This window comes from Colossoma macropomum, unplaced genomic scaffold (assembly GCF_904425465.1).
Source record: "Colossoma macropomum unplaced genomic scaffold, Colossoma_macropomum, whole genome shotgun sequence".
Classification (NCBI taxonomy): Eukaryota; Metazoa; Chordata; class Actinopteri; order Characiformes; family Serrasalmidae; genus Colossoma; species Colossoma macropomum.
In genome coordinates this window covers 20,373,553-20,396,398 of record NW_023494795.1, presented here as the reverse complement: position 1 = coordinate 20,396,398, position 22,846 = coordinate 20,373,553, and the positions used below count along the sequence as shown (strand labels likewise).

At 40.0% G+C, this 22,846-nt stretch overlaps 3 protein-coding genes across 3 annotated transcripts in view; 1 reads left to right on the top strand and 2 right to left on the bottom strand.

Annotated features, from left to right (window-relative positions):
- The window catches only part of pak5 (p21 protein (Cdc42/Rac)-activated kinase 5), a 52,560-nt gene extending 44,316 nt beyond the window's left edge, over positions 1–8,244 (top strand). The window contains 5 exon segments of the mRNA XM_036581781.1: positions 2,720–2,846; positions 4,717–4,842; positions 5,029–5,136; positions 5,138–5,164; positions 7,966–8,244. Of these exon segments, the coding sequence (XP_036437674.1) occupies positions 2,720–2,846; positions 4,717–4,842; positions 5,029–5,136; positions 5,138–5,164; positions 7,966–8,121 (544 nt within the window). The 3' untranslated portion in view covers positions 8,122–8,244.
- A 3,109-nt stretch (positions 8,245–11,353) lies between these two features.
- On the bottom strand, positions 11,354–18,673 carry lamp5 (lysosomal associated membrane protein family member 5). Its single transcript, XM_036581779.1, has 6 exons — positions 18,230–18,673; positions 16,974–17,155; positions 16,016–16,147; positions 15,787–15,904; positions 14,426–14,614; positions 11,354–11,991 (listed from the first exon to the last, which is right to left on the bottom strand). The coding sequence occupies exons 1-6, from the start codon at positions 18,258–18,260 to the stop codon at positions 11,816–11,818; spliced, it is 828 nt and encodes a 275-aa protein (XP_036437672.1). The 5' UTR covers positions 18,261–18,673; the 3' UTR covers positions 11,354–11,815.
- Positions 18,674–20,950: 2,277 nt separating this feature from the next.
- Positions 20,951–22,590, bottom strand: LOC118816106 (uveal autoantigen with coiled-coil domains and ankyrin repeats-like). The gene is made up of 2 exons (XM_036582615.1): positions 21,371–22,590; positions 20,951–21,267 (listed from the first exon to the last, which is right to left on the bottom strand). The coding sequence occupies exons 1-2, from the start codon at positions 22,567–22,569 to the stop codon at positions 21,030–21,032; spliced, it is 1,437 nt and encodes a 478-aa protein (XP_036438508.1). The 5' UTR covers positions 22,570–22,590; the 3' UTR covers positions 20,951–21,029.
- Between the last annotated feature and the right edge of the window lie 256 nt (positions 22,591–22,846).

The window sequence follows — 22,846 nt, the reverse complement described above, 5'->3', positions numbered from 1 at the left end:
TTATGGAACAAAAAATTGTGGTGTTTCATAGGTGGCTATACAGTGCCTTTTACACAGTGTGCGTGCACCATGAATACAGCCTATTTCCACATATAATCAGGAAAGCATGTAAAAAAACTGTTCTAAAAGTGTTGTTTAAAAAGACATTAATATGAATTGAATAAAGTATAACATTTAAATCTAAGTAGAACGTTTTACATAATGTCACTCTTGTGCAAAAACCTTTTATGTCCATTCTTGTCGTTTTTTACTTTTTGGCATATTTTGAAAACTTTAGTAACCCTTTGCATTAATGATAAATGGACCAACATAAATAGTCCAAAATTACTTGGAAAAAGATGTTAAATTAACTTTCATTACAAAGTTATAATGTTTTTTTCTTCATCTTGGAGATACAAGGTTTTGTTCCGGCAGTGACGATGTGTTTCATTATCAAGTGTTCAAATTCATCAAAATGATTAAGGGGTGATCTCATATATATATATATATATATATATATATATATAGTTGTGTGCTAAAGGTAGGGCACCCCAAGTTAAATTACATTAATACATCCTCTTCAGAGAGCACACCTTTGCACACTTTAATGCATAATTTTTTGTTGTTTAATTTAACATACATAAAATGTGCCCTGTTTAGAAGTTAGGTGCGTTTTATATGTTTTATTTTCCCAGTATGTTAAACTCAGCAGATAAACAGAAATTGTGCACTAATATTTGCAGGAAAATGCCATGTTTAAGTTTGTTCTCTGTAAAGGATGTGTTAACTTATTTTCATAGAAAATACATATGTACATACATCTTTTAAGCAGCTTATCGTTCTGGGTCGCGGGGCAGAAATTTAATAAAATATGTCATTTGACCAGGCGTGCATGTGATTTTTGCATGTAAAATCACTATATTTCATTAGATTCCCAAACATAAATACAGTGAAGTAACAAGAATTTCAAGTATTGCGCTGCTGTTGGAAGAAAACCTTGTATCTCCATTTTTGTCGTTTTTCAGTTTTTGACATAATTTGAAAATACCTGTTACCCTTTACATGGTGTGTAAATTTAATGAAGAATGGACCAAAAGAAACGGTCTAAAATTACTGGTTCCATCGACTTACATTAAAAGTAATGTAGGTTTTTTCCTTTTCCTGTTATCATTTTGGAGATACAAGGTTTTCTTCTGACAACAGTGATTTGATATCCAGGAGATTTCAACTTGATGTTACATTTCATTAGCAGCTATTCTGGTTCAACATATTAGCTATGATTAGCTAAGCCAGGTTTTACCTGGGCTTTCTAAAAGCCAGACTTACACATTTTCATAAATTCACATAATTTGCTTTGACATGTTCACTTCTTTTGTAGATTACTGCCATTGATTAGCTATGCACTAACATCGAGCATTATGTTATCCAGTTTTATCAGTGTGATTGGATGAATGTGAAGTCTTTGCTGTCTGTGGAAACAGCTAAAATTAAATACACAGATGCAGACATATCTCTCACTATGATGAAATATTTGGAAAGTCACTCTTCTCAGACATGTATAAATGCTGTATACCTACATATACACAACACTCCACGCCATTTCTAGCTATGAGCAGTATAAACAGTGGCCTTGGGCCTGCAAGTATGTTTTCTTTATTTGATATTATTTGTCAAAAAGCACAATTAGCCCTGAGGTTTTCTTACGTGCTTTTTTTTTTTTAGCAAAATCCATTGCGTATGAATTTTTGTTCTAGGCTTACATACAAAATAATAAGATTGGGTTGGGTGGGGTATGGGGCTAGCAAAATGTAGGGCCCCCAGATTTTTAGAAATGGCTCTAACTGCTTTACTGGGTTAAAGTGAGTTACATTAGTGAGGGTTAAACTTGAGCAAAAGGAAAAGGGAGATGCAGAAGTTTCATCTGACATTTTCCAGAGAGTGTTGATGTATATCCTTACTCAGTTCTTTTGGCTGGTCTTTTCCTTTGTGCACATTTGTGGAGACAATGAACAAGTCTTGTCCTTGACACAATAGATTCGCCTACAGATTTATCCTTACAGCCTCTGTCCATGCAGAAAGTGTAATTACGGGCACATACAGTGGCTCTGTAGCCATTAAAACGCTCATCAGTAAGGGTAGCGGGTTTCTCTGGAGTGTGGGGGCGTCAGCAAACAAATGCTACAACAATGAGTTCCTCTCGAGTGCAGCGGCAGGCCCACGGGCCAGATAGAGAGAAAAAGAGAGAGAGAACCAGAGAGAAAGAAAGGGAGAGAGAGAGAGAGAACGAGTGGCAGAGAACTGCCTCGACAGCTGGCCATCATGTTCACGCTCTACACACACTGGTCTGCTCATTCAGACGTGCTGCATCTTCTGCTGCCTGAACAAACACAGCCAGCTATTGTTCTTCTGCTATTGTTCTGGTGCTGTAAAAGTTCTGCTAATGATAAGGTTGGTGTAATGCATTGATTAGTGTACGTGTATGGGTGAGGGGAGTGATTTAACCCCTTCAACTCCAAAGACCCATGGTTTTATTTAATCACTGAATACTCCATACCAGTTACTGGCTGATAACAATTCAACAATAACCTTAGAGCTTCAAGAGTTAAACTATGATCAGAACTCGTTTGAAATGATATGTTTCAGAACAGCAATCAGGTTGTTATTATTTCCAGTGAAGCCGATGTCTGTGCTGTATCTCCCATATGGTGTCTCATCATGTTTGTTGTGTGTTTTCTGGCAGGATGAACGAAGAGCAGATTGCCACAGTGTGTCTATCTGTGTTAAAAGCCCTCTCGTACCTCCACACGCAAGGCGTCATCCACAGAGACATAAAGAGTGACTCCATCCTTCTGACTAGTGATGGCAGGGTGAGTCTGTTGCTCATTTGCTGCATCTCAAAAAAACAACTGCAGCGATCATAAAAAGACAGATTTAGACCAATATATTTTGTCCCCCAAGGTAGGAATAATGTAAATGTACCCTCAAAGTCACAAGAAGGTCCTTGAGACCCAGTATTGTATCTTCATTGAGTTTTAAAGGCACACTACATTCACTTTCCCTTGGAAAAGGGGCATATTTCTATCATTTCACAACTCAGCCTTTTTAAATAGACAAGTCAAGACAATCAAACAATCAATCAATCAATCAATCAACCAATCAATAAATAAATGTAAGTACAATGGAATATGGTACACTTATTGTAAATTAAAAGTACTCTGAAGTGCCCTTGAGGGTGTCACCCCAGTTACATCATTTGTGTCCAAAAAAGTACAGTTTGACAATAATTTTTTTATGAGAGAGCCTATAGAATAGCTGCATAAAACACATAGTAACAAATAGTTGATTGGATGTTGGACCATTGTGACATTATATTATTTTGTTAATTTATGTTTATCAATTACTTGATTTGCTCCTCTTCCTTCTTGTATAGGTTATGTTTGAATAAAAAACCTATAAAATGTCATCACTGTTCAAAAACATCTCCAGAATTTTACTGGAAAGGGCAAAACAGTCTTTAGCTTTGACGCATATTCATGTAATGAGATTTTTAAAGATTTTTTGGAACAATTATTGGTCCATTCATTAAGAAAATCTGACTCAGTGTAAAGGACAGCTGCACTGCTCAAACGGTGTAGAAACATAAAAACTGAAAAAATGGAGATACATGGTTTGTTTTTTTTTTATCGCAATGATGTGACACTCCTGTTTTAACTTGTTTATAAATGCTACACTTTTAATTTTAGCACTAACCAAGTCGAAGTACATGACATTTTTATTCTGTTGTTCAGTTACGTTCACATTACAATCCTTGTTAACCAGTGTTGATTTTTATGTGTTGACTGTTCACATTGATGTCTGTAAGTGACCCATATCTGTCATTAGAGTGGACATACCGCCAACCTGGAAAAGCCATGCATGCACACGTTTTCAAAATCAGTTATGCTGTGTGCAAGATCCATATGCAACATGAACAGGCACAAAAATGCCAAATATGCAAGAACATGATTGCAGTAATAACCTTACAGCATTACAAATTAAGCTAACAGCAGTTTTTAAAAATAAGAAAAGTTTGATGTAAAAAAATGAATTTTGATCTGATATTTCTTGTCATGGTCACATTGCCATGCACCAGATATGTATCTAATGAATGACATCTAAAAATGACTCAGATCTGTTTTGAAGGGATTTTTGTGTTCACACAACTCAGATCAGAGTCACATTGAGACAAAAAGGATTTGTTCTACTTCAAGCCTGTAATGTGAATATAGCCTTCATGGCAGCATCAGGACCACCATGTGATAGTACACACTGCAAATGTGAAATCATTGGAATCATTTGAAGTCAGCAGATTTGCTCTGATTGATCACAGAATCTCATTGATACCTGGACAGTCCTGCAAAGATACAGACTAGTGTTGGACAGTGAGTCACAGTGTGCAGACCCTCAGTGTTTTTTCAGACAGGAGAGGAAAAGTAATCAAGGCTAATTACCAAGTTGGAGAATTAAGAGTAATTGAATCTTGTCACCCAACTCCTAATTAGGTGAAAGGACATAACGAATTAAGGAGTGATTACGTGCTAATAAGCCACAAATTTTGCCCTACATGTGACCTCATTACCAAGAAATGTCCCATTATAGTGCCATGATTTAAACCATGAAAGTTTTTAAATTGTCTATTATTTTACTTATTATTATACTTCTTGTTCTTTGTAGTCACTCTCCCTGTTATTTATTTAGATAAAGCTTTCTGACTTTGGCTTCTGTGCCCAAGTCTCAAAAGAAGTTCCAAAGAGAAAGTCCTTGGTTGGCACACCGTACTGGATGGCACCTGAGGTCATCTCCAGATTGCCCTACGGCACAGAGGTAAGCAGAAGTACGACTGTTGGTAAAAGTGGATGTTTGTATTGTTTGTCTCGTTGTCTATGTTACATTCCACCCCAGCTTTTATGCACTGTGGTTTATGTAATGCCCCAGATTATAACAGATACCCATGACTGAAAATGAATGTCCTGAACATAAAATGAGCAGATGTTTGACATACTTTTCTAGGTGGATATTTGGTCTCTGGGGATCATGGTGATTGAAATGGTAGATGGGGAGCCACCCTACTTCAACGAGCCTCCACTGCAGGCCATGAGGAGAATACGGGACAACCTCCCCTCCTCGGCTAAAAGAATCGCACAAGGTGAGGGCTTAGTGGCTTTAAAGGGGTGCAAAGGACTGTGGAGCTTTAAGTGAATATTCATATTTACAGAACTCTCCCCATGCCCTAAATGTCGATCAGCCAAGATGTTTGGTGTCTAAAGGTTTGCTTCTTTAGTTGTAACATGCAAATTGCCTAACTAAATAGTCACACACTCAAATCAAACTACACTGAGCAGTAGCCAACATGAGGACCGAATTTTTCTGTGCTTTTTTCCGTTTCTATAGGTAAAAGTATTTTAAATAGAAATCTGTAATTTGTTAAAACGTCAAATAATTTAACACCATTAATTTTTTTTGTTGTGCTGCTAAGGCATTTTCATAGTTTGACCCTTCAGACCATCTACAGTAGGGCAGGCTGAAGCCCAGCTGCTCGTGTGATGACCCTGAAACTGTAGCTTATTCAAATACAGCTTTTAAATGGCACGTTCTGTTGACAGCTCCCCTGACTTCATTTCAAGCTACTACAGTGGTGAATTTGTTTATCAGTGATGTACAGCAAGTCTGAAGTGTCATTTACAAGCAAAACACAGCACTGATGCTGAGAATACCAGTAATTCAGCAGACTATGCTGAACAGTACTGAACAAAGAAGACTGATAAATCAACCAGAAAGAGAATGAGAGTGAGAGTGAGAGGCTGCAATCATGAAGGAGTTGGACCCTTTGACTGTATACATGATAAATATGATACATACTAGGGGTGGGAATCTCTAGGCACCTCACGATTCGATTCGATTACGATTCAGAGGGCTGCGATGCGATTATAAAACAATTATCGATGCATCTCGATGCATCTTTTTTTTCTATATAGCATTTATATTTTCTCACTGTGTGAGCTCAAGTTTCGAGTTCAAGTTTCAAGTTTATTTGCCATTTGCACAACGTCAGGACATTTATGCATTGAAATGCTTGTGGTGAGGCTCAGATCACTCTACAGAAAGTAAATAAGTAAAAATAAAAATACAAGAAAAACCAACTGAAATATATTAAATATACACAAAATATACACAGAATATACACAGAATATAGAGACAATATACATTTTAAAGTGACTAAGTAACTCGGTGTTATTGTTATTTAAAGTGACTTGGTACTTTTAAAGCAAAGTATTTGTAATGATCCATAATGAATTTACTTCCAATATCTTTTAAAATAAATCAAAAGGAAGTGATGTGGCAAGTGAACTAGAAGGCTCTCATTCAGTGCTCTTGTTTGGAGCACGAGAAGCTGCTGCTACTCATCTGCGATAAAATGCGCAGTTACGGTGAAATAAGATCCAGTGGCAGTGGACGTCCACGCAGCACATGTTACAGCTATTCTACCCGTTTTCTTTAGTGATTTTATAACTTCGGTTTTGGTCTCGTTGTAGAGACGGGGGGGGGGGGGCGCGAAACATAGTGCGAAAGCCCTGTTTCGCTACGACTGAGAACTGCAGGTCACATAGCAGCGATGCGTTATTCACATTTATAAGCAGCGCAGTTGGTTTCCTGGTACGTTAAATCTGCAATGAGAGACTGTGAAACGCTAAAAGTGGCAAAGCTGAAGTCGCTTCTCTTTTGAATTCTCCCGTTCCACCTTAAATGGTGCCACATTTACATTTGGCGCCTCAGTTAGAATTTAAGGTGGAACAGGTAAATTCGAACAAGAAGCTGGAGAATAAGAAGCGACTTCAGCCTCGTAAAACAGTCGAACGTTGAGAGACATTTAACTGATCAACTTCTGAGGAAAAGTTTTCTGGCGGAGATGGGAGGAAAGCGGCTATAGGCTAAAGCTTAAAGCAGAGCGAAGTAAATCTGCATTTTCGTTTATATTGTTTAGTCTATACTAGGACGTTAGCACATACTGAGACATACTGGACATTAAATGTTGTGGCTCCCAAGGTGGTTTGACTTTTTTGAAAGGACAAAATGTTAATATTTGTGTTGTGACTCCTGACCTGACCCGGCTTTTAATGCAGAGGGAGCCGGTCGGATTTCTCGCTCTTCCAGTTGTGTTTTTGTTATGTGCCGCCACAGACTGTCCGGGCGCTGCACTTCCGCACTTCCAAGTTCCGCCTTTTGCGTTTCGTCAACATTACGTTATAATGTAATTAAATATTTAGAAAATCAATTTTTGACATTTGTGAATTGATTCAGAATCGTTCACGTCCGCATCGCGATGCATCTAAGAATCGATTTTTTTCCACACCCCAAATACATACACTCATTGGTTGGAACATGCAATTGCTGTTACACTCACTGGAAGTCACTGATGAAAATGATTGAAGTTTAATATTGAATTTATTCTTTCTACTCCTGTAGCTGTAACAAAATTCACATTCAATTTAAATTGTTTTTAAATGTAAAAAATCTTTCGGGTCTAACTGAAGCAATTAAATCAAACGTGATTAATTGCATTAAACTGCACAAGAGAACTTGATTACTCTGGATTAATTATTGTAATCATTTGCCAGCGCTACTATATAGCTATATAACTATTTGGGGTTTAAGGTTTAAGGCAGGTGTGCAATAATTAAGCATACGGCTTGCATTATTCCAGTTAATATGGTATATGCTCCTGTTATTTGTTAGCTAAATTAGCCTCCATTGCAAAACTAAAGATGCAATATTGGAGACCAAACATGTCTTAGCTGAAAGGCTAAATTTGGGGTAATGGGGGAGTTATGTATTTTTTGGTGCCAAACTATTCTTCTAATACTGCATTTAACTTTCTATAGAAATCAAGTCTTCTTGTATGTTCAACAATTCCTGATGTTTGTTTTCACATCTGCTCTCCTTCCTCAGGTTTCATCAGTGCTCAGAGCATTTTTGGACCTGATGTTGGTGAGGGAACCTTCACAGCGCGCTACGGCACAAGAACTCCTCCAGCACCCCTTCCTCAAGCTCTCAGGCCCCCCATCCTGCATAGTGCCTCTGATGAGGCACTACCGGCACCGCTGAGCTCCAACCAGCAGGGCAGCGACAAACCTCACCTAGTGCAACATACTGAGATACCCGATCATATGTAACTTGTGGATAAAAGACACTGACACCTGTAACCGTACGTAGTTTAGATGAAACAAAAGCAAACAAGAAAGCATCTATTAATACAAAACAAATAAATAAATAAAGAAAACCACAGTGAGGTGGATATATTATGGGCCTCTAGTAGAGCCGCTGGGTGTTCGACTCTAAGTCTTTATTAGACAGCTAGTGAAAACTCTGTGGGGGTGACGTGTCTGGTGCAGTTTTTTTTCTCTCTCTAGGCTGTGCGTCCTGACTCCCTGTCTAGAGTCGTGCTGTAGTAGCCGCAGACTAGAGCTTAGGGCAGCGCGAAGCAGCGGTCAGCAGGCCAGGCTGAGGAGCTGACAGGCCGCGGGTGATCGATGGCCACAAGCCCCAGCCGGAGGAACACTAGAGATGGTGTATTCAGGAGAGATAACAGGCTGGGGGAGGAGGAGGGGAGGGCCGAGCGCCAGATTTTTACGTTCGATAGAGGACACGAGGCTGTTACACTACTGAGGGACAAACGTCTTTCTTTTTTTTCACTTTTCTCTTCTTCTCACACTAACAATGAAAATGTATTTTAGAGGAATTGTAAGTTTTTCTGTACAGTTTTGATAATCGGCAGTATTTTGTTGTGATGTAACCATTGTGATATGGGCAGTATTAAATAGAATCGAAGAGTTTCTGCGAGAGATCTTTCCTACTGTTTATAATCCATTTTTTGACTAAGAAATGAAAATATCCTCACTAAACACAACCCTTAACTGTTGGAGAAACCTGAATATATTTATTTATCCTACATTTGTAGACAGAACTTCCAGTCAGTGCAAAGAGAGGTGTTGCCAGAATTTTGTATGCTGTTTTAAAGTATTATTTATTTTTGAACTGAAGGTTTATTTTTCAGTAGTGTGGCCTTTTTTGTTTCATTATTGTTCTCGTTTTGAATAACTACAAAAAGAGCGATGTTGGCTGTATCATCCAAGCAGGCTGTATCAGACAAGCAATAATCCAACTGCTATTTATTATCGTGATATCAAACGCTTGCGCACTGGTGATGGCACAATTTTCTTGTGATTCAAGGGAAGACGCCTAAAGGTCTTTCATTTTTAAACCACTGACACATGGCTACTACCTTTAAGAATTCATACTCATTCAAGAAGCACTCACCTTAAAACCTAGCAATATTGACAATGTTTTTGACGACGCATTTTCCTTTCAGTACTGAGCTCCCTGTAAGTGGCACCACATGTGTGACTCAGCCTCTGGTCCGGTTTTTCTCCCATTAGTCACTGTGATCTGTAAATACCAACATCAACGTGTCTGCTTCTGGCAAAACCTGATGAACGGTCGGGCTCGAATGAGTATACCTAACTGTAGTGTCGCTTGTACAGTGATCTTGCATGTGTGTCATCAGTAAAACTGGTTTCAATAAAAAAAGAGGAAACAGAAATGGCTGCAGCTTTCTTTTGAGCACCATTTGAAGCGTGTTATTTAATTTGTGTGTAGGTCTAGCGTGTAAACCTCTTATGTGCACCCAGCTTGCAGGTTAAGAATAGCAGCATCATTTGCACCGTGCCAATTAGAAATATAATTAAGTAGGTGCACAGCACATGATTCACATTCAAACATTAGCATTTAGAAAAGGTGGAAATGAATGGTAACTGTACTTTTGAAACGATTTGCTGCATGACTCATTTAGCTGGTTTATTATCTCATTACATTTAACACAAAAACTATGGTAGGATTGCACTTTATATTAACTGTGTATTTTATATTACAATTTAGTTGTACAAATCGGTTTTATAAGTATTGTAGTTACTTAAGGCTGGCAGTACAGTCCAAATACAGAACTGTGCAGTCAGAGACCACCCTTCATTTATTAAATTTCTAGTCAAAACAGCTATTAACAAGTTTTTTGTTAAGATATTTCTAAGTAGAATACATTCACTTGTGTACGGAAGGAGCAAGTCAAAGGAAAATAAGTGGGGAAAAAACAGGAGTTCCCAAAACTAGAGTTATATATTATAGAGTTATAAAAATATATTAAAAGATATTAAGAAAAAGAGACCCATAACTACTATATAAGACCACCAGCACTGTCACCATCACTTAAACAGTATTTAAAGCTTTCATCTTTGAGAGGAGAAAATCAATCTCTTGCTTCAGATCTGAAAAAATCCACAGATGTGTCTGTCCATCCTTTCACTGTGAGAAGACAACTCAACACTGAGTTTGAAAGGTTGTATATAGTCAAGAAGCCCTTACTGAGAAGAGAAAAAAAAATTAATCAAACAAAGAAGCTGCTGGTGGAACAATGGACTGACCACCTCAGAGCCCAGACCTCAACATCATTAAATGTGTTTGGGATTATCTGGATCATGAAAAGAAGACTGAACTTCAGAGGTGTGGAAAAATATCCCTGCAGATGTTTTGGAAAAACATGTCTTTCGACAAGAATAAAGGCAAAAGGAGGACATACTAAACTGTAAAAAAAAAAAATTGTTGTTGAGGCTTCTGTTTAATTTTCTGGTAAATATGTTCTTTTTTTCTAATATTGAAAAATGAATAACTGGAAATGAAATAAATGGTCTTCAGCACAGTATTGTGTTTTTCAATAGCACTATTTTTGCTCCAGCCTTGAGGAGTTTTTTTTTGTTCAATGTTAATGATAATACAGGCGCTTCATGGACTTGGTATGAATGATAGTGTCATAGTTCATGATGCCAACACCAACACAGGCGTAGCAGGCCATCTACTTTCAGTTAAGCCACTTCAGCTCACATTTCCAATACAAGCTTGGAGTTGGATCGATACTCCATCTCACCCAGCCTCGGAAACAGCGCACAGCGTGTGAGCATTAATTACTCCTCTCATCCTCTACTATTGATTGTCACTTTGTTTTCCACTGTGTACTCTGTGTGATGTGCTTGGGAAATATTTAATAGTGAGTTACTTTAGTTGTTTTGCTGACAGCCCAACATTGATTTTTCATTTATTCACGTTTTTTTCTTCATTTATACCACTGTATGTGTTCAAAAGAAAGAACAAAAGAAGAAATTTAAAGAAAATCTCAACATATGAAGTAATAAAATATAGGACTTTGTGACAAGCCATTAAAACAAAACCAACAAAAACTACTGAAGTGTATGAAACGTGTCTAGACTGTAAAGGATCTGTACTAGAGAAATGGACACACATAAAATTATTTATTATTGAATATCTTTTGCACACAAAATGTTGCATGTTGTTTAACTCTTCATTGCATCAGCCATATGGCATGGTAAATCTTAAAATAGCTTCATTGTATAGCCTCTGTATCTTCATAATAGAACTGTAATATCTTTAGTTTGGCACACTTCACACTGATTGACATTGGTATGGCACACTATGAAATATTCAATCTATGTGTCAAATATAGCAATGATTTGTTTGGTACATATTTTTCATTACACATGTGCAAAACCGTAAATAAACCTACTAACAGAAACCGAGGAATGGACCCAAACGTGGGATGCAGGGATCAGAACGTCGGGCAGTAGACGTAAAAGCTGGGGAAGCTCATAAGGTCTTGGGACAGCGAGGTGTAGTGTTTGCAGGTACTGGCCCGTTCCCCTGATGGCAGGCGTGGACCACGGTGCATAGAGAGTCTTTACATGTTCTTGTAGAGGGAGCGGTCCCGGGGCAGCTGGGGCTGGTTCGCGGTCAGTTTGAGGTGGAAGTGGTAGACGGTGATGGTGATCACAATGATGAGGCCCAGGATGAGACCCAACACCAGTGGCAGAGTCTCCTCCAGCCGCTCCCGCTGGTCCGTGATGCACTTATACGCTGCATTAGGACAGGACAGGACTCGTTAATGCACTGCCATTCGTATATATGAACAGCTACAGTACTATAAACACACTAAGCTACAGTCTGAGGTTTCATTTATGTACTGCTCCAAAGGACACAAGCTTTTCCACACATCATTACTGGACATAACATACAGGCTCTTTAAGGCTTCAGAGTTGTTCCAACATTTTAGAAATGGGTCTTACAATAACCAGTAACACTTTATTTAAAGGCTACCTACATTGGGACTTCATTACATACGCATAAGCACTGAATAGCATATTTATGAAGCAATACTTAAATATTTTTGAACAGCATATGTCAATATTCACAAGATGGCAAGATATTTGATGAATTAAATGACATTATATTGGCCTCAAACTGAAGTGACATTCCATTTATAACACTGTTATTAAGCATCATTCTCAGGTAATGGAACTTTTCCTGTCAGAGGTCTAATTTATAGACCTCTGACTTGAACTGCTTTATAACAGTGTTATAAATGCAAGAGCTGTCCATCACTTTAGCTTAAACTGACATAAGCTGTTTATAAATACTCATTCTTTCTTTTTCAGTACCTCTCTCCCCTATGTTCTATCCTATGTACTCTCTCATTGTATACAAATGGCTCCAGTGTACTGGGAGCCAATGCTTTCTCAGGGCCTTTGTATCATCTGTCACACCTTCATCCTCCAGTGGAGTTCAGTAACCCACTCCTCCACACACCCTGCCATTTGAGGCCAGTTCCAGGACGTTCTCCCACTGTTAGACCACTCATACAGCTGCAGTAAGAGGATTACCTTTACAGCAGCTCTACCGATACACTCAGAGGATTAGAGCGCCACCGCTGTAAACAATTAGACGTCTAATTGAAATGCCTCATTGAGCTCAGAATTAATAATGGACGTGTGTGCTTCTGCGTGAGAGGTGTCACACTCACACGCTACTGACCTAATACAGAAATATCAAGGGAGGAGACATCAATTAGCTTTGCATTACACAACAGCCTGTCCATTCCAAACATGCACTATCAGCACTTGTTACTTTCTCACAAACAAAGAGGGTGGACGATAAGGGTCAAACGTGGCATGTTGTTTTGGTGGGCGTGGTGGAAACGAGCTTGTAAATCTCGTAGGTTTAAAGGGGACAAAGCCGACAGCCTCATTAACTGGAGGAGACAGGCCCGCCAATAAATTCATAATGACCCCACGCTGCGGCCCCTGCTCTTCACACACCGATAATCTCCCCTCGCCACTACACTGCAAGGTGAAGAGAGGCGGTTTTATTGGACTACTACAGTTCATCAGGTCACAGAGAGGCAGAGGACACAATGACTTTTAGAGAGATGTTAGGCAAATTCCTAATCTAGGTACAAGCTGTTATATATCAGGGCCATTTATTTTCTTTTTACATTTTCAAAGGAACATTCAAAAAGATTCATTTGAATTTCTTCTTAAATAAATGTATAAGATCTAAAAAAGGTCATTCAGAGTGGTTTGTTGTGAAATGTGGTTTGTTGAGAAATGCATCCAGTCAGAATTTTTCACAATGGGGGTGATAGGAACCAGACGTCTGAAGAATTACCTCTTAAAGCTCCCTCACAGACAAGAAATTGCTACAAATACATTGCTGGATGCAGGAGACATTGTTTTATGATAGTTCTGAGATAAGCTGTTGCCCTAAAATATATTTTTGAAGAGCTATTCATAGTGGAGAGTTACATGCAGGGCATTGTTAGGCAAAAATAGTCCCAAGAGATAGATTTTTTTAGGATCTATCAATATTTTAGTATTAAGAACATTACATATTTAAACTCAGAAATGTAGGTGTACTGGCCATTTTGTATAGTAAATAAAAAGGCCATTTTTGCACTGCAGTCATCGCAACCCCTGCTTCCATTGTAAAGAGATGTGAGTTGGTAAGATTCTCCGCAATGCACCATTTCACATCCAACCACTCTAACTGACAAAATTTCCCTTTAACATTACTAACACTGAAAAAACTGATGCATTGAATTTACTTTCCAATTTCCACATGAATTGAATATATTGCATCAACAGTATTATTATTGCAAATGAAAATACAATTTGTAATACATGTGTTGATGTAATTTATTTTATTGATGTATGCATTTAAAGAAGTAGTGCATGCTGAGTAGTGAATATTGGGGTCAGAGTACAAGAGAGATAAAATGACAACGTCCATTAGGCCAGGGTGTCAAAACTTATGACGTGAATACTGACGTTCAGATATTCTAGATATTTTAGTTTACCGGCCTAATATTCAACTGAGTTGACACATACCTATTTTGCATGAGTGTGTATTAGAATGCTCGACAGTGTGAGTTTTCCATGCGCATGCTCGGGGATACTGCAGTGGTGTTAGTTGGGGGGTGGGGGGGTGGGATTGCAGGGGTGCAGCTATCTCTTACGTTCACTGAAAACAAAGTCGCTTTTGATGTCAAAAGGCTGGATCTGGAGGTCAGACATGTAGACTGTAATGCCTTTCTGGTGGTCACTGGAGATGAGAGTAAGGGTCTGCTGAGCCGCGCACACATAGGACCGACCCGCTGGAGTCACCAGCGCTGAAAGACGGTGGGTGCCGGCTGTGTGTTTCCCCGCTGCAGACATAAATAAGACACACACAGGTCACCTAAAAGGAGCTACATTCATCTTTGTTATTATTTCCAAGCATTGAAGAAAGGAATGACTGATAATGAATAAAAAAAGAAACAAACAGACAATCAATGAAAACACCATGAAAAACAATGAGCTTCCTTGCTCTCTAATGATCTTGCACTGCTACACAAAGATAATGATTTAAAAACAGCGAGAGTCAAACATGACAAAGATATGAAAAAGGAGTAAAAGTAAATGCAAGTGCTGACTCTGCATGACTTCTGCAGTTCTCAGTTTTTAAAGAGGAAGAATACAGCATTAACAGTAGATCACACACTGTGCAGTGCAGTGAAGTAGAAGAGCTTATTCATTTTTTGAGAAAAGGACTGTAAATGCTCTAATTTATCCAAAGATAAAGGTGATTTTGATAAAAAATAATATTAAATATCTTGTTAGCTATAAGTTTTTGGACACGGCACTGTCTCCATTGTGATCTTTGCTTTTGTGTAAATGGCTGCACTCACCACTGCAGAGCAGCACATACAGCCCCACTAAGAACAAAAGATTTTGTGGATCAGGAGAAACAACGAGGATGGAAAGCGTTTAAACAACAACAACAATAATAACAATAATAATGTACTGCAGTGCACACAATTGCTTTGTTTGAGGTCTATCATTAATTTCCTATTTGTTAAACAGCAGCAAATCACATAGAGTCAGCAAAATTCAGCACATTTTTAGCTTTTACCTTTTTATTAATTCATATCTTAGTGTATTTAATAATAGGGATAAATGTACTGCTACTCCTTTAAGATTCTTCAGTAAAAGCAATGGTTATTTATCAAACTGTGAACATTCAAAAGAACTTCTTTGGGTGCATAAACAGTTCTTCTGTATGATGTAAGACCTGTAATATACGCCTCTTTCAAGAATCTTTATCAAAATGGTTCATTATAGCACCAACAAGGGTTATTTTATTGTTGCAAATCAAATAACCTTTTTCGGTGTTATACAAAACCCCAATTATTATTATTATTATTATTATTATTATTATTATTATAGTACTACTATCAAGGCTACTACTGCTATTATATTTTAATGAAAGATGAGTCACTGGACTATAAGTGATCAGACAGAGGGATGATGTTAAAAGTGTAGTAAAAGCAGGACTCACGGTTGTACGCGTTAATGAAGTGTGATGTGTCCGAGGTGTCGTACACCAACTGGACCTTATTGATCTTCCACACTTCAGTTTCCTTCGCCTTTCCATCACTGCCCATAGTACGCTTCTCCTAAACACACATACACACACACGCACACACACACACACACACACACACGAATCAGTAGGGAGAGTGTGTGGGCGTGTATAATCTGCTCTGTAATGTGTGGCTCGCGCCCACCTTGCTGAAGTAGATGCGGAATGTGTAGGCGCCGTTTAACCAGGAGATGTGAAGCTCGGCCTCAGTGCTGCCGCACGCGCCCTCAATGCGCGCGCCGCGGGGGAGCGCGAGAGAAGCCTGCTCCGTGATGAGCTGCGCGCGCACACACATACATATACCGTCAGTCACGAGACAAGAGTGTACGAGGATTGTAGAATAGTCAACAGAGTTTAATAGAGCTTAATAGAAAACTGTACAGAGGTTAATAGTGTAGAGTTTAATAGGAGTCTATAGAGTTTGAAATAATAGTGTAGAGTTTAATAGAAGAGTCTATAGAGTTAAATCAAAGTTTAATCGAATAGAGTTTAACAGAATAGTGTACAGACTATGATAGAGTTTAATAGAATAAAGTTCAATACAATGGAATTTATTAGAAGAATTTATAGAATTTAATAGGATAGTGTAGTTTAACAGAATAGTGTACAGAATTTAATAGAATATAGTGTATTAAGTTTAATAGAATAGTGTTTAGTTTAATAGAATACTGTAGAGCTTAATAGAAGAGTCTATAGTTTACAAGAATAGTGTAGAATTTAACGGAATAGTGTAGTTTAAAAGAATAGTGTAGAGTTTAATGGAAGAATCTACAGAGTTTGAAAGAATAGTGTAGTGTAAATAATAGTGTTTTAATTGAATAGAGTTTAACAGAAAAGTGTATAGTTTAACAGTCTACACATTTTAGTAGTGTAGTGTGTAGAGTTTAATAGAATACTGTACAGTTTAATAGTGTGTAGAGTTTAAAATGGATGTGTTTTAAAGGAGACTGTACGGGTTTTACAGCGCGTGCATTAACACTATCTGAGTCCAGGTCTTTTGATTATGCAGCAGATCAGAGTTACATACAGAGATCAGACTCTGAGCTGTGTGAGCTGTGAATGTCCTCACTGGTGCGCGGTGACAGTAAGAAGAGAGAACTCACGTCTATGCCGTTGAGCGCGAGCACGTCGTACGGGATGAGAAATTTAACGGCGAATTCGGCCATCAGGCACGTGGTTCCGTTCTCCCGCACCACGAAAATGTCTCTGTCCGGGTTCGGGGAGAGTCCGGACAGGTTCTCCACCTCCTGCTCCGCCAGCACCGCGGGGGCCAGCAGCACCCACCCTGCACCCATTTACACTGAGCTTCAGAAACTGACCGCAGACCAGCCAGCGCAGCTCTGTCCTACCTTACTGCACCTTCCTCTATCCTTCAGCACCACTCACTTTCTCACTCACTCCTCCTTTTCTTTCTTTTACTTTCATATCCCCTTTCTTTCTTCCTTTTTTCTCGTCTTTTCTTTATCTTATATCTTTCTCTCATCTTCTTTTTCCCTTTTTTGTCCTTTAACTTTCTTCGTGTTCTTTCTTTTATTCTTTCTTTCACTTTGTTTTTCGTTCTTCCTCCTTCTTTCATATCCTCTTTGTTTCTTTCTTTCTCTCATCTTTCATTTTACTTTCTACATTTCTTTCTTTCTCTTTCATTATCCGTCTTTTTCTTATCCTTTTGATTCTTTCTCGTTCGTTCTTCTTCCTTTTTCTCTTCTTTTCATTTACTATTTTTCTATATTTCTTTCCTTTTCTCATTATCCTTTTTTCTTTTTATCCATCTTTCATTCTTTCTCGTTCGCTCTTTTCTTTTTCTCATTACTTTTTCTTTCAATTCGTTCAGTTTTTCTTTTTCTTCAACGTTTTTTTCTTGCTTGCTTTATCTTTTCTTTCCTTTCTTCTTCATGTCTTTCTTTCTAGTTTCCCTTTCTTTATTCTGTCCTCTTTTTTAATCTCATTACCCTTCTTTCTTTCTCATATCCTTTCTTTAAGTTCTTTCAATTAGTCTTTCTTTTCTTTTAACATTTCTTTCTTTCCTTCCTTTCTTGCTGTCGTTTCCTCTTTATCCCTCATTTCTTTCTTTTCTTGCTTTCTTTTTTACTTTCCTTTTCTTTATTCCATCCTTTCTTTCCTGCACGCTGTCTCCTTTTCTCTTTCTTCTTTCAACAGTTCAAGTTTCAAAGCAGGCTGAAATAACGTAATAAGTTGTAATGCTGATTCGCTTTTGAAGTATTCATGCTGTATGTGTGTATGTGTGTGTGTGTGTGTGTATGTACGTGTGTGTGTGTGTGTGTGTGTGTGTGTATGTGTTTGTATGTATATGTGAAGCTGTTGACTGACTCTGTGCTGTATGCGCTCGTGCTCTACTCACCCAGCACGCAGAGGGCCACCGCGCTGTCCATGGTGCTCTCCCTCTCTCTCTCTATTTCCCTCTCTCTCTCCTTCTCACACACGCACACTCCTCACGCGCGGGGTGTGTGGAATGGGTGCGCGCGCGCTGACGGCGCCGGCGCTCTGCTGCGCTGTAAAACGAGTCACGCGCCGATCATCGCGGGCGCAGCAGGTGCAGGTGAGGCGGCATCCGGGCACTCCGCGCGCGTCAACCCCTCTACGGAGCCGCCGCTCCGCCTCCAAAGAAGGTAAAAACTATGAAAAAAGAAAACTGCGCGCGAGAGTCCGGTGGAGTGTCAGAAGGGCAGCTTCATGTCCAGTTGGCCCGGTGAGCGCGCGCAGCAAGAGTCCCGCACTGCTGCTCAGCTCATAGCCGTGCTCTGAACGGGACGATGGAGGCAAGAGCTGCACCCCCCGCCCCCCACACACACCGCCCCCCTACCACCTCCTCCTCCTCCCGCGAGGCTGCAGCTGCTCTCGCGCGCGCGTATGTGGCCTCCGTTGCAGCGCTGTAACGTGTGAGCTCAGCCGTGCGAGGACGAAGCTGCGTCCTTAATAACCCTGTTCTCTCTCTCTCTCTCTCTCTCACACACACACACACTACTCTGATAAAAACACTCCCCTCTCAAACTGAGAAGGTGCTGAAAGTCTAATGGAGTCTCACATTCACTGCATGTACACATTGTAAAGAGTAGCACAGGACTCTTCCTTTCAATCAATGACCATCCAAAACTCCCAAACAAGTGCAGTGTGTATAAAGTGCTATAACCTCACTCATGATGGCCAGAGGTGGACAGGAACTAGTTCAATTTGCTCAGTTATACATACACAAAGTTTTGATTCGTGATTTTCTCAAATATACACTATGTTCAAAAGTATAAAGGCGCCCCATCTAACCATCTAACCATTATACGTAGCTTGTATAATCTCCATAGAAAGAGGCAATCATGAGCAGCCACATGAGCCTAAGGTCACTGGACCCAATGCCAAGCATCAGCTGGAGGAGTATAAAGTGCCCACAGCACTGGGCTGTGATGAAACTCCATCCAATTTGAGATGAGCTGGAGTGGCCTTGGTGATCTAGAACTAGTCATCCAACATGAAAGGTGAGTAGTAGGCTGAAAACAATCAAATCCTCACAGCAATGTTCCAACACCTAGTGTTAAGGCTTCCCAGAAGAGTAGAGGCAGCAAAGGGGGGCAAACTCCCTACTAATACCTTTGATTTCTCACTTTTGAACTATGGCATATTATATTTGACCAATGGTCCACAGCTTCATGCACACAGCCATTTTGGTGCCTGCATGTCTTGAGTTTGTACATCATTAGGTGCCTCACCCGGTGCCATTCTAAGTAAAAGCGTGCATAGGACAAAATTCAGGGTCATTTCTGACTGCTGGGGGCACCACACCTCAACACATACTACTCATATTCTTTTGTATGTAATATAGAACAAGAATTAATAAATTTTAACAGAACAATATAAGAAACATTGGACATCTGGACACAATACACTTTTTGACAAATAACATTAGATCCTTTTTTAAAAAAACATACACATGGCCCCCTGGTGGCTTGTTGGCCTTAAAAGAGAGCTTATCGCTTATAGCTAGAAATGGCCCTGACAAAACGTATTGGCTTTGGAGTATTTTTGTTTAATATTTGGCATGATAGTTGTAGTAATTTGAAATCCCATAAATTTTTTTTCCATAAAGAAAAACAGCTTAGACTTCCACATTTGGGCCCGTCCCCAACTACAAAAACAAAACGACATCATGTCCTCAGAAGTCTATGCTTGCCATGCCTATGGAATCTAATCAAAAGTAATGTATAATCTTAATTGTACTTTTTAAAAATAAAACACAAATTAAATTAATATTCTAAATAAAAACAAATCATGGAACCCAGAAAATAACTGGATGTTGCTTGATCAGATAACATGCACATTTTACATCAGGTGTCTGGAAAGTTTTGTAGTCACATGTAAGACAAGCCTTAAGAAATCCGTTTCCACTTTGAGACTGAAGCAGAGCCAGGCTGATGCTATCCAGAAAACAGTGGTTAGGTTAGCCCGATCAGGCTAGTTATAGTAGCCTGATACATGATAGCTTTGCTAATTAAACAGTAAACATCAACACTAATGCTTAAAATAATGCAATGTTCGACATGAATATAGGCTGTAGGTAATATAAATTAATGCTAAACAAAATCGTACTCAAGAAAAGTCAAGGACTTTACACTGTATTTTGCATCTAGTGGCCCAACTTTGCTCTGTGAAGTTAAACACAGGAAAGAAAGGAACAGTACCCTTTAATTATCATTGCCACACATCATGTAACGAAACGTAAAGTGTATAAAAAATGATTTTCATGTCACTACAACGCCACAAAATGGTGGATTCAGGTATTATGGAACATCAGGTATGAGGATGTTAGGTTGTAAGTCATACTTTGTAAAAACACGTCTTTTTATATTTGTATGAATTTCACTGTAATTGCATTTACATAAGTACACATTATTCATAGTGTAGACCTTCAATGATAAAGCCATGCTTTTATATAATTACCCACTGAAAATGATGTAATTTAGTGAGACTAAATTTTGTCATTAATTAGACCTACAGCTTTTTTTTAAGCTCACTAGAAATAGAAATAAACAAGAGTTTCTTTAAGTGTCCCCGATTAACTGTTATGCAAGAATACCTAAACACTGCCTGTTCAGTCCTTCCTCTCTTGCTCCTCATCTGCAAACGGCAGCACATGCTCAGTGGCTCGAGGCAGTCTATGCCACTTTGGGCTGAAAGTCAAACTCGCACTTTACCGCACTGATGCTGTCTACGCTCGGCTTGCTGCCCACCTGGGGGTGCTTCTGCTCCAAGGGAAAAGTCTCTGACCTGGGCATCCCCCGCACACCTGTTCCACACTGTCTGTGTCCATGTGGGTCCTGTGACCCACCGACCCCACGAACAGCCTCCTTGCCACTCCTCTTCAGCTCCGGGAATGTGAAGCGCCTGAGCAGCCTGCTGCCCAGGACAGAAAAGGCAGGGAGTGCGTGCCTGCAGGGCCGTTGGGATGTCCTGGAGTTCAGTCTCATTTAGCTTCAAGCCAGTCCTGCTCTTGTGCAGTGGTTTGGGGGCATGCTCCAGGCGTGCTGGACCCAGAGCGCTTGTGGGCAGGCTGCACCGCTTCTGGTAATAGCTGTCATCAAACCGCCTCATGCTAAAATCGCAGGGGGGATTTTTTGACCCGTCTCCATCATGCTCTTCTTTGTTGGCCTTCCCGATGGGAGTCAGCAGGATACCAAGTGGACCGGACAGGGGACCATCTGGAGGAATCTGGGGTGCCAAGCTTCTGGACATGTCCTTTGCCACTCTTGGCGAATGTAACAGCGAAGGATGATGCTCCGCACCCCTGGATAATGGCGGCAGGTGCTCACTTGTGCAGGTGTCCATTCCTTGCTTTGGCAAAAGGACGACTCGGGACCTCTGAGGGGGTTTTGGGGTGAGGACCCTGGAGAATAAGAAGCCTCGTGGAGAAGGTGGTAGACTGTCAATTTCCCTCTCCAGCTCCTCAATTGAGTCCATAGACTTCATTCTGCCCTGTAAAATTAAAGATCTCTTTGGGCCCAAGCCCAGCGGGAGCTGCGTCGAATCCTTGACCAAGCTTTTGCTGCGTAGGGTCACTTGACCAGCATCCCTTCGTTCAGATGTTTCCTTGCTTTCCTCACTATCTTCACTGGTATTTTCCAATCTTTCACTCAGGGTGTTACTACGTTCATATATTTTTCTGGAGCTGCACATGAGTGCGGAAAGACACTTTGTGTGGCCAAGATATTTGGCTACCTCCACTGCTGAGTTGCCTACCTTGTTGGGCCGGTCTATTTGGAGACCTAGCCTCTTAAAAGCCCTGACCAAAAACTCCACAACGAGGGAATGGCCTGCGACGGCTGCATACATCAGGGCCGTGTTTCCCCAGGCATCCGCCATCTCAGGGTCAGCATTGTTCCTCACCAGCATCTTCACAGCATCCAGGTAGCCCTTCTCGCAAGCATAGCTGAGTGCCGTGCGCCCACTCTCGTCCTGCTGGTTCACGTTGGCACCCCTTTGCAAAAGGAGGTTCATGAACTTAGACCTGGCATGTGAGTCCGGTAGGAACACCGAGGAGATGAGAGGGGTGTGAGCACCCTCAGTCTTTGAGTCGACGATTTTTCCATCCAGAGCATCCAGGATAAATCTAGCTAGGTGGATCTTGTCCTTGGAAATGGCATCCAAAAGGATTTTCGTATCTGTCTTAGAGTCCGTCTTCTCTGAGAGCTTCAGCATAGTGCGGAAAAGGACTCACAGCTTGCTGCAAACACAGGGAAGGAGTCCAAGGAGCTGAGGAGCAGGACAGAGAAGCCTCTCTCTTCACCTGACGCTCCTGGCTTTTTATGCCGCGGCTCTGGAGTTGCCACGACAACCCAAACATGATTAGCAGACTTTGATGTTTGTAAAAGGAGTCATTAATGGGGTAATTATCAAAGGTACTTCAGAGACAACACTGTCCATGATAGGAACTGCTGAATGTGTTTATAAACTGGAAAACATTGGTATCTCAGAA

Excerpts from the sequence above, each read along its gene's own strand:
- lamp5 (XM_036581779.1), bottom strand. The coding sequence starts at position 18,260 with ATGGACAGCGCGGTGGCCCTCTGCGTGCTGG. Across the intron at positions 16,148-16,973 it reads TCGCGCTCAACGGCATAGAC|CTCATCACGGAGCAGGCTTC; the intron begins GTGAGTTCTCTC and ends GTGCGCGCGCAG. Across the intron at positions 14,615-15,786 it reads CTTCATTAACGCGTACAACC|CGGGGAAACACACAGCCGGC; the intron begins GTGAGTCCTGCT and ends TTATGTCTGCAG.
- LOC118816106 (XM_036582615.1), bottom strand. The coding sequence starts at position 22,569 with ATGCTGAAGCTCTCAGAGAAGACGGACTCTAAGACAGATACGAAAATC. Across the intron at positions 21,268-21,370 it reads GAGCATGCCCCCAAACCACT|GCTGCTCAGGCGCTTCACAT; the intron begins GCACAAGAGCAG and ends CCTGGGCAGCAG.